This window comes from Ylistrum balloti, unplaced genomic scaffold (genome assembly GCF_031769215.1).
Source record: "Ylistrum balloti isolate Yb309-2 unplaced genomic scaffold, AGI_CSIRO_Ybal_v1 Utg370230, whole genome shotgun sequence".
NCBI classification, from domain to species: Eukaryota; Metazoa; Mollusca; class Bivalvia; order Pectinida; family Pectinidae; genus Ylistrum; species Ylistrum balloti.
This window is the reverse complement of record NW_026782190.1, coordinates 2,001,146-2,013,364: the sequence shown is the minus strand read 5'-3', so window position 1 is coordinate 2,013,364 and position 12,219 is coordinate 2,001,146. Positions and strand designations below refer to the sequence as shown.

Genomic DNA, 12,219 nt, shown 5'->3' with positions numbered 1-12,219 from the left:
GCTTTAACCGACTGAGCACTAATGCGGCCCCTTGATGTTAAGTAAAACGCTGAAGTAAAGGATACAACATATACAACAAACTTCTGAAGTGGTACAGATATGAAAGCTCTATCTCTCAATAGTTATTGTCAATGTTAATATTTTTCACATTTAGGTCAAAGGTCACGATCAAGATCACATGGTCAAAATTTCAGAAATTTGGAAAGGTCTTGTCACAAGAAACACACATGCCAAACATGGAATCCCAAAAGTTATGAGCAAGGTGAAAGATTACAACAGACAAACAAGCAGACAGACGGACCAACAAGTAGACAGACAAATAAACAGACAGACAAACAAACAAACAAACAAACAGACAGTACAAAACCAATATGCTGCTGATCTTTCGATCGGGGCACATAAAATAGGGAGACAACACATGTAGCTCATATAACACCAGTTCAAATTTTACAAAGAAAGACAACGATCCGACATTCCAAACCTTTGTCCGTTTGTGTTTTTCAGAAAGCTTAGAAACGGGCTGGTCTAAACTCATGTGGTTGTGTCCTTGGGGGATACTTTACAATAATTAATCTGGATAGCAAGCGACGAGCCTCCGGTATGTTGTCCAGTGAGATAATCACCAACTTTTATTTCCACCTCAAAATTACTCTGACTGTTCACGGAGAAACAAACTAACAAACCAACCTTAACTACGTCATAGGTCACAATGTCGATATTTCAATTTTAACTAACACGTGATCGTTTTCCAGTTTCCGTTTGGTATTTTATCAACGACGTAGTCATGGCTTCATAAACATAATCCTGGTGATATATGGTGTCAACTTAAATACGATACAGTGTTTTACACTGTTAATCATGTATGTATTATTAATTTGTCTCTCCAGGGATGTTGTTTGATAGTTTGCTGTTACTAAGGTGTAGAAAACTGATTGGGCGTTATTTACCTGTGACGACTTAAGGTGACAGGGACTATAGAACTTGTCATTATATATTTAGTGTAGAGGTCTTTTTTACATTCCATAAATCCAGAATGTTAGAAAAAAAAAACGCCGTCATAATAATTGTTATGTTTCAGACACTGTTCTGCTTACTATTACACATATTAACTATTCTGTTTAGATCTAGAAGCCGCTCTATCAGTATTTGCTACACATAAAACCTGTTCTTTTCTCTATCTTCTGAAGACCATAGTTAGTGTTGCCTTTCGTATCATCTCTTTTCCATTATTCGTCCGATTGTCTACCCCGCTCTTGCATTTTAAAATATGTATGGTTTGATTTATATCTATAAACCATTAAACGATACGTGATTTGGATGATTCCAAGATGATAAACACTTAATCACCTAATTATAATTCACAATGACGTTATAAATCTGTCAGATAAGTTACTGTGTATAACACATGTACACCATCCGTATCAGAATCAGATATATATTACCTCGGAATATATAAATTACACACAGCGTAAAATAAAAAAAAAACCGGAAGTGTATTTTTAATGACTTATCGACCGAGTTACTACGTTAATGAAACGGCTTGACGTAGCATTGTACGGAACCAAAATACTCTTTAAAAAATCGAAAATAAGCCTGACTCATAATTAAGATTTTCTTGGAAATATATCTGTATTTGCTTACTATTAAAAAAAATAAACTGTATCTTAGGGTCGATTGTAGATGGATGGGTTTGTAACATGTAGCAGACTAGGTTATTAATCCCGAGGAGAACAGTTTACCGACAGCAGCGAAGCGTTACTACGTTATTAATTATACTTCCGGAAACTGGAAAATACTAGTAGATAGGATTACTAATTGTTACCTGTACACAATGATAATGATAGAGGTGTTCCATTTCTGTCATCAAGTACAGAATGTGGAACAAAATAAGTCCCCGCGGTTATAAGGTTCAACTTCATAGAAATAGATAGACGGGGAATCGTAAAATATTGATAAATTATGAATATTTGAACAAGTTCATAAATATAAAGAGAAAAAAAATATCAAAGTATCTTTTACTCTTTATATAAAAAGGGGCTGCTTCTCGCAAGCAAAAATTAGTTTGAGCGTTTGTAACTATGACAAATAAAAATGGATTTAGGTATCACTGGACCAATCAAGGCGTGGGTTTTAATTAACAATTTGACGTGTTTATTAATCCGGATCTGGTGATCAACATGGGGTCGGTATGTTATAGTGGCCTCTACGCCAGCTACAACAGTGTATTAGAGATGTCGTTCTCTTTCCCACTGTTTCCAATTCTTGTCTCGTATTATTTGCTTGTAATTATTCATGACAATACAATATATACATCTACACCCAGTCAGTACCAGGTATAGGCCTTTTTATGACACGACAGATACCCCTAGCAACAAAAGCATCCCTACCGCCGCATCAGGAGATATACCTATAAATTTCTCATGAGGAAATCGACTTCTTAACCCAAACCCATCGATTGGTCCAAATAAACACAGCAGAAAGACTCTCGCGTTCACGCGTTGGTCATCCCGCGGAACACCTAGATACTGATTGTGTTTGAGTTTCATTGCTGGCAGTACTGTGACTAATCAAGATCGGAAACGAATGAGGTACTGAGATTACTAACTTTATATACAACCCACTTTAGTGGTGTTTGTAACTCGGCAGTACCTTATAATAAACAAGGATAAAACACTTCATCATTACTCTCTCCATAGATAAGCATCAAGGACACTGTTTTTAAAGTCGTCATGCTTAGTTTGATACAAGAATTGATTTCCTATGAGAGTCTAACAATGTAGTTTTATTTGTATATAAAATGTTCAAATACAATATCGCCGTACAAGACCAAGGACGAGACTGACAGGGGATGTAAAAAGGATTCTTTGCAAATCTGTGAAAGTATGAGTCTTACAAAGAAACCCTCTAAGGGTCTGCCGAAGAGCAGTGAAAAACTCTCTAAGGCATCCAGGAAGACCTCGAAAGGGTCATTGAATGATGTGAATTTGAAAAATGACTCGAAGGTTGGCCCGGTATTGACTAAACAATTCTCCAAAAGGTACATAAGTGGGGATTATGACACCGGATCTCAGAGAGGGAGTATAATAAGTCATGATACCGGAAGTGCTTCTGCCGAAACCGATATACCGGAAGCCTATGTAAGTATTCTAATGACGTCGTTGAATTAAGTCAATTATACCGTTTTGCCTTCTTTTCTAACTAAATTCGATCTTGATACTATCATTTTGACTTTTCTTCCATACTTAAATGACATTCACATATCGCTATTCATAACTTTTGTTTGTAATATACTGTGGACAAACAAATCCCGAGCTGCACATTCGACTCGTAAAGCACGGGTTAATTCTTGGAAAAGGTCGGTATCCACTGAAGTCAGATCTGTCATATTTTGTTTTCAAATACTGACAAGTATCACAAACATCGTAAGCAGAGTATACTCATGTAAATAACCGATCTGACGTTTCTGTCTGGTCACGCTATAGTTTAGATGTTGTATACATTGGGAACTGAACAAAGCCTATGAATACCTTCTCATTACAGTTATAAACAATATTTATCCTTCGTATGATAGAGAAATAAGGTATATCATAATCAGTTATTATGAGCATTCATTCCTATAATAAACATGTTGCACTATTTACAACATTTTTGGCAGTTACCGAGTTATTGCAATAATACAGTTATAAATAACGCGGTAGTGACAAAGGTTGGCCTATCTTTATCACTGGTCCTCTTTCTGTAGGTCTCCGGCTCTAGGCCTACGTGGGGCATTCTCCAGTTTCTTTCCCAACCATCCAAACATGGAACGTCAAATGTGTAATAATCTGAAAAAGAAATCAAGCAACAAGTTTACCCCAGCCGATGATAAAATATCCATAGAATTATTGAGTTCTGTGATGTCATCATATTAGACACAACGTAATGAATATATCAATTCATATAGTACATTATATCATTAGAAACAAATGACTGGATATTCAGTGGATTACAATCACGTCAAAGACGAGTTCTAGAAAAAAGATACTAGGACAGTAGAAATTACTCAACAAAGGAGCCAAACAGACAAGCAGAAATATCCTCAAAATAGGACGGAAACAAATTGTATTGGCACACATTCCTGTGTTTACTTTTTCTATCTTTGTTGCATTTAAAATCATAAGTACTAAACCAAACACCTTTTTCTTCCATTATGGACAACGTTTCCGCTTGAGGTGTTTGAACCATAGCTGTCGCCAAGGTGACGATGAAATATGAATAGCTTTTTATGTGGTAGATCGTACATACGTTACGGTTTGTTATATATAATTTAAGGAGAGTATTACCTTGGCAGCTACACGTCTGCCTACGTGAACCTACTCTACGTGTTTTTATACATCTCATTGATCAAGTGATCAATTAATCACTGTACCCATTCTCCCGTTATCAGTAAAATCAGGCACATCACTCTGTCAGAAAGTGGTGTCATATAAGTGTATACAACAGGTGATATTTTAAGCTTCAGTAACAAAAGTGTATCAATTAAACATGGTTACGTAAGAGTGATCTTAATTATTGTGGAGCTTTAAAACACTGAATTTCACCTTACATTTTTGATCAATATATATATATGTATTTTGTATGAGCCTAAACAGAAGGTTGAAGTTTCGGAGGTCCTGTGTTCGAATCTCGATGTTGTGGCTCAGTTATAAACAAATTCTTGTTTCACAATAACGCAAGTTCGTAATAAGAACTTTTCTATGATTACCGTATTTAAAGGTCTTCACTTCAATATTCAAAGTATATACAATTAGATACAATATCTCCATCTACTGGAATTTCCATATTTAGTACGTACGACGAGATCCCGGCCAAGTTTTGAGTGGAAGAGTACATAATTATCCATGAACATAATATTGGATAATAAGCCGAAAAAATTAATGTCGGATACTCTTATGTCGGATACTCTTGGGATGACTTGGCACTTGCTACTCATCTACATCTTTATCAAGAACTACAATCATACAGTGCATGAATTAAAATAAAAATCGATATCATAAATATGTTATGTTATAGAAATAACTTTAATATGGAATAAATGTTTTTGTAACATATTTTCATACCCGAAGAAAAACATTATCATAGAAAACTGTCTTACACATTTACATTGTATGCCAGAGATGGAGATGTTTTAGGCTATGGTGTAGTACCGATGGAATTTCAGTGGTAACCATGGTAATCTAGTACAAGAAATCATGTTGTACTGCCTTATCAATCAACGATTAAGACTTGATTACATCATTTTTTATATTTCAAAAAAGAATACACATATTTATATTATTTTTAAGCAAAAGACAGCTCAGAGACTTGATTGTCAGAGTACGGGTATTTGGTTGCTGTGTCCCCGCGAACTACCATAATAAGTTCACGAAAGTGGGAAGTAGCGAAACACCAACACGAATGTCATGTAACATGTAGAAGTTTAATCTCAATTCATTTCAGTTACTTCTGTACCTCAATGATGGTTGGCTATACAAATTGTCCGTGGTCCTCCCGTCGTTTGTTCATTCTTGTGAAATACTTAATGGGTCTTTCTATAATTTCATCCCAAGGTTTCCCTTGGTCCTTTGTTGTAACGTTTAAATTATGAAACAGATTAGAAAATCAAATTATAACATGACTGACATCGATTTTTTGGACTTCTCGAAAATTATTGAATGGATTTTTCTCAAATTATTAACGTTGGTCTCTAGTTGTGTCTTTTTGCCTTTGAAACTGATCAGATAAAAAAGATGGCTGACAAACGGCCATTTTGGATTTAGCAATGAAAGCTTTTTATCGTTAATTTTGATTGTGGAACTGATTAAAAAACCAAATTGACTGCCATGCAGCCATCTTGGATTTGACACATAAAAAGTATCGTTCTATTTATTCAGTGGACTTTACAAATTTTATAATTAAGAACAGAAGAACGAAAAGAACAATAGAGAAAATATCTAACTTTTAAAGAACAAATACATACCAAACAATGGTGACTTAGAAATCCATCTGTGACCTCTTTACCATGGTTCCGGCTGTGTTGGTGTCTCATCTGTTCTGACGATTTTGACCTTTGTTTTGGTGTCTCCAATGTTCCTGCTGTCTTCATTCTTGGTATTGGTGTCTCGTGGGTCTTGCAGACTTGAATTTTATTTTGTTGTCTCCTGAATCTCGACCGGTGGAGGAGACGACGACAGAATATACCTGATGTGTATCACACCATGTCATAAGACACAACTGATCGTGGGGCCATCTTTGCAGATACGGGAAAAGCTTCTCGAGTGCTTTCTGTTTAGGGAAAATCTGAATCCGGGAACAGGCCAGGGATTGTATTGTGAATGTCTATACCTTTAGATATTTCACGTCTTCTTTCAAGAAACGTTTCTTAAAGAAGTTATTTCTATATGTGTATTTAACGATTACTTTTGCGTTTTCCTCCAAGTGTCGTACAGAACTTTCAGTCGTCGAGAAAGTCGAAGAGTGCGGTAACACAGGGTAAAAATTATCTTGTACAATACTAATGGCCAATGTTTTATAAAACCTTAAGACAAAAATGAAATATGAAGATCGAATCACGTGAATTTTAGTTCCAGTTGTCAGTATTGTAGGAGGTATTGGACATGAAACACACCTTTGTAACTAAGTAAGACCCCTCTTTGTTTCGTTTTCGTTTTCTTTCAATGCCTTATGTATCAAAGGGCTTATCAGATTCGTTACCAGAGAGCTTGCCAAGTCCTGAAACTTCACTTAGATATACAGTGTACCTGTATCTAAACAAACAGGAGTTTACCGTTTTTCTCATTATATCGGGTACCTGCCCTAACAATGAAATGAAAGATTAAAAAAAAAAATTTAAAAAAAAATAAATTAAAAAAAAAGCATGATAGGTTACTACTTGATTTATACCTATATGTTGTTTTAAGCATAAACGTATTGATGCTTTTATTATGAAATTCCAGTTTCCTAATTGTAACATTCCCTCTCCACAACAAATGTTTACATATCCTAGTGGCCATGTGTCACGCACCTGATCCTTATATCACACTTTCAATAACATATATTGACAAGTGATGGGCCAAGCTAGTTCTTTATTTCATCTGACGCAATGGACGTATATAAGTCATAAATTACTACAGGTGATTGCTAATTACCGGTATTGACTTTCTCCATGTATGCACGTGAATCTTCTCCAATCGACCATACAAAACTAGGGCAAATTACAATTTAAGTGACCAGGTTCATAATTACAGCGAATCACTCGACCGTAGAAGTTAAACAACTATTCTAATTCATATCTTCATTATTTATATGAAATAAGGACGAACCGATATTTAGCCCATACAAGTAGATTAATTTCACCATCTCGTTCCGCTTCGTCTTGCCAAGCCATAGTTTTACCTAATATTTACGCTTGGTGAATTCCATGATTGGTGTGACGAGGTTTCTAAGCAACGGGACGCAGGCTGCTTTGCCATGTCGAGGCATGTAACAACATGAGTGCGAACTTCGACTATTGTCCATGAGAACCGAACGGTTTGTCTGGAGAAGTAATTCCGGAAAGTATAAATCACAAAATGGCGAGTCGGGACCGCCAAATGGGGAGATATGTGGATGAAAATTTGCTACTTGAGAACTTGTCAGTGGTAAGTTGTCGAGTTTTTATAAAAAGAATTAAGATAATTTTTCATTTGAAAAGTATTTCTTTATCTTTCAAAATACGTGTATCTGTTAAAGGTTGTCTCAATATCTATTCAGTGTATATTACGAGATATGGCTATCAACATTTGATGTCATATGAATTTCTATGAACGATGTTTTACGTGTCTCTACACGTGCTTTTGACGCGCTATGCTCACATGCATTAGTTATTTTAGGATGATATGAATATCTACGTTTTACGAGACCCGATTATCTGTATATGTTGAAAATTCAACAAAATATGAATACTTCCGTATATACAATGTGTATGATGCTATGTGCGTCTTTATAAGTGGATGTGAAATCAAATCTACGATGGCAATTATACGGTGATAATTCATATTTGACGGGATATCAATCCCTATATATATAAAGAGAATACATGGTCAGTGTCTTCTCAGATATAAGCTGTATTTTGGCGGGGGTGAAAAAAGACAAAGAGAGGCTCGCCATGTTTGTCTTTCTGTCCCGAGCCAAAATGCAGCTTATATTTTAAGACACTTCCCTTGTATTCTATTTATCCTGCAACGCTGATTGAAAATCAGACAATCAAAACCTCAACAGTTTTGTTGTTCAATCTGTGTTTACCTGGCGTTGACGTTACCTTGAAAATTGCCTAATCACGCTACGCCAAAATAATTGCTTCGCGCGGAAATATAGTCCCAAACTTCAACGGATATGACAGCGATTTTATGTATTTTCGTAAATAATTTTGTACATTTACATTTAAAACAGTTATCCATATTGTTAAACGTAATTTTCGAGAAAATGCAGATCGTAATCCCGTAATGGAATATGAAGATTTACATTCGAAGGGACATTAATCCTTTTCTATGATGGACATGAAGGTTAATATAGGTCATTATATGTTTATAAACATTTCATGCCTTCCCGTGTTAGTTGATGCATATTATGTTATATGTATCTATATTTGATGGGATACAAATCCTTGCATATAAAGAAATGTTAAAGTTGTTCACCACCCACTTAATAATATATAGGTAAGCCTTAATCTCAGAGATATATTCCTAATTATATTAGACGATCGAGTGTCCAACTTAACCAGGCGAATGCATTCCTAAAAATAGTGCGATTTTAAGCTCTAAAATGTTAGGAGGTAGTGACACTTTCAATTTTATCATAAATGTCTGTTAACATCCATGACAGCGAGAAGATTCTCATTAATATACAAACCTAGAGAATAGATATAAGGTAATGGGGATTATAATATTTCACAAAATTGATATTGTTTTCTCGTTTTTGTGGCAGATTCTGTAGTAGCTTTCTCTCGCAAGCGCTTTATTCGGCCATTTTGTTACATGACATGTGCTATGCGCAAAGCATTATGGGATCGAATAATTTCCTTCATCATTTATGTAATTAGGCATTCCTCGGAAGTCAGTGGTACAAAGTAGTCATTTAGGAATGTAGACAAACTTATATTTGATGGTCACTTTCTTTGACAATGATCACCTCTAAGGTCTACGTATGCTGTTGTTACTTATAAACGTATCACTTGTTCATCAAAAAGCCACAGCTTTAAAGACCGACACCGTATTCAGCCGTGCCTGTTCTCTACTTAGTTGATAAAAGATATCGATCTTTATGAGTTAACACATTCAGGTTTGTAGCTGGCGATACAAAAAAGATCCGCTCCAATAAAGGAGACGATAATTTTAGAAACAAATTGATGTTGGAACACCACAGGAATGTTCTTCCCTGAAAGTCTCTCTATTTCCTCCCCGTAATCTTAATTTTTGAAAGTCCAGATACCATTTTGTTACACCTTCATTATGTATGTTGACCTTCAGATCAAACATCAGCATTATTTATTGATACCTTGTTTACAGTAAGATACCTTTAACCGTATGTTGGTATACGAGATGATTAGGTACACCACGATACAATATGTAAATAAAGAAAAATCTCATTAGTAACAGAATTATCTTATTTTTTTTTCTGTTGTCGAAATAATTTTATTTGTAAATCCCAACTCCAGATTGATCTATACAAAAGAAGAAATCAGAACTAAATTTTTGTTGAGAAGAACAGAAGTAAAAAAAGTCAAAACTATTTTGAAAATGTAAATAGTGTACTGTTACTGACTCTATCTGTTTCAGACAAGAAAAACACTTAAGAATCACATTTAAAATACCCTAAAATTTCAAAAATAAGCACTGGTTTATATTCCTTTTTAAGTAATAAAGCGATTTATTTTCAATATCTATTACAATGTATTTCAAAGATGTCTTTCCCTGCAACAATCGATGACTTGTTTTTGAGATTGTCTTATTTTCAAGACTGTCTGATTTTCAATTTCAAGTCTGATTTATTTTCAAAGTGTTTTGAGCTGCAGATCAAGTGCGGCGTACTTTTGAGACTGTTTTTACAATACAGAAATGTCTGTTGACGATTTGAATTATAACAAATTATCTTTTGTGTACAACGATATTCTGATGGAAGTTATTAGGATAAGACAATTCGGTGAATTACAGTCCCATTCCGGTTCACCAAGGTAAACTATTACTCCAAGAAAGAAGTACCAGATCAGATTAGTAATGTAACAGATAGAGCCCAAACATTTCTTTGATGTAGGTCAAAGTTCAAAATATAGGTCACACTTTTCTACTTTTGATACATGATTCATGACCTCACCAAGGTTAACTCGTACTCCATGTCTGTAGTTTCAGTGACTAGTAGTTTAAACGATAGAGCACATGTCATGTCTTTCTTTGATGTAGGTCAGAGGTCAATAGGTGACCCCAAGGTGAACCTAAGTACATGTGTAAAGTTTCAGTGACAAATACTATAGGAGACAGTGTCCGGACAAGAAACCGGACGTCATAACTGACGACATAGTTGCAATCTTTTGTCGAATTGACTTTTGGGTTTCAATTCAAAATTAAATCGAAACCTTTGAAATAAACATCGAATTTCAGTTCGTTTCGTTGCTAAAAGATGTGTACACCGAACTCTAATGTTGGATATGGGTTTGAAAAATGATCGTTGAGTGTGTAATTACGGACGAACACGACGTAAAACTTTAGCCCCCACCCTACACCCACTCCGCTCACCAGTGTCGGACTCATTAAGATTAATTGCTATAATAAAAATACAAAATAAAAATATCAATGCTCAAATTTGTCAACATAAACAGATATTAATCTGATAAGTACTAATTACAGCCAGTTTTATCGTTATATATGACGTCACTTAAACAGCTGCCTTTACCTGTATTAGAACAAATAGATAAAACAGTAATTCAGTATTTTTAGACTTTTTACAAATTATTTGTTATATCATGATGATGATGCTGTGTGGGTGACGTTGCTGTAGAAGTCCTCGCCGAGAGCTGATGGCCTTTATCTCCTGTTAAAGCTGCTACAATTTATTTCATCCCTTTAACTGAGGTTACTTTTTCACTTTTTTTGTTTTCCACACATTAATGAAAAATACACGTATATTCCTACACCCTGTGATGATACACACTAAATACTTTAAATGGTGATACAGCTAGTAATTTTTCTGTGGAAGGACGGTTAGATTTTTACTGAAAACTAGAAGCTAAACAAACCAAGGGTTATAAAATGTCATTTGAAACAACTTTTATATCAGTCAGCTACAGTCCCTTTCATTAATATGCAGGAGATTTAATACATTAAGGGCAAGTGATGGTTATCATTGCCGACAATGGTAACATATTGGTGTTGGAAGCTAAAGTATATACATTAACTGGCATATACTACAAATAACTGGCAAGTCAAGCCTTTAATATAAATATTTCATCCCGGAACTTTCCTATCATGTCATGTTTATGTATAATTGATGGTAACTGGGATGGTAACAATAATGAAAAATATGGCTACTATGAGACACGTATTTTGTGTTTTTTGTTTTGTTTGTGTTTTGTTTGTTTGTTTTTTTGCCAGTTTTGTGATATTGTGATAATTTGTTGTTAATATGTTGATTGCTTTTCTAAATCATCCTGAACGGCGGTGATTTTAATATTGTGTTTACCAATGTGGTAGTGACAGCGGTAATTATGATAACAGAGACCAATAATTATACACTTTCTGTTCAAGATCAATGAGAATTTTTGTGAAAACCATTGATTATAGTCTAGTAAACGCCTACACTATTTCTTTGGTAAGTGCTTATAATGATATAGGATACAATTAGTATACAATATTTAAGTATATCTTAAATCTTATCTTTCACGTGACAGAAAATATTGATAGGGCTATTTCTGAAGATAGAGAAAATCTCACAAAAACATCCGTTGGAAACCGAATGCCATTAAGAAAGCAATTTTGTTGCTTTAATCTTTCAGTAAATTGGATAGATTGTCAAAAATGGAAATAAATAAACCAGGCGTTCACAATAGGATATAAAACCTTATGAAGAATTTACGACTGTCTTTAATATATCCCTTACATATATAGACCCTTGTTGACTAGCATTATACATATATTCATCATCTTGTCCCGTTATTTTCTTTCCGATCTT

General features: G+C 34.7%; 1 protein-coding gene across 1 annotated transcript in view; it reads left to right on the top strand.

Annotated features, from left to right (window-relative positions):
* The first annotated feature begins 2,882 nt into the window (after window positions 1-2,882).
* Window positions 2,883-12,219, top strand: part of LOC132552033 (echinoderm microtubule-associated protein-like 2) — a 32,355-nt gene continuing 23,018 nt past the window's right edge. The window contains exon 1 of the mRNA XM_060216177.1: window positions 2,883-3,137. Within this exon, the coding sequence (XP_060072160.1) occupies window positions 2,883-3,137 (255 nt within the window). The remainder of the gene's footprint in view (window positions 3,138-12,219) is intronic.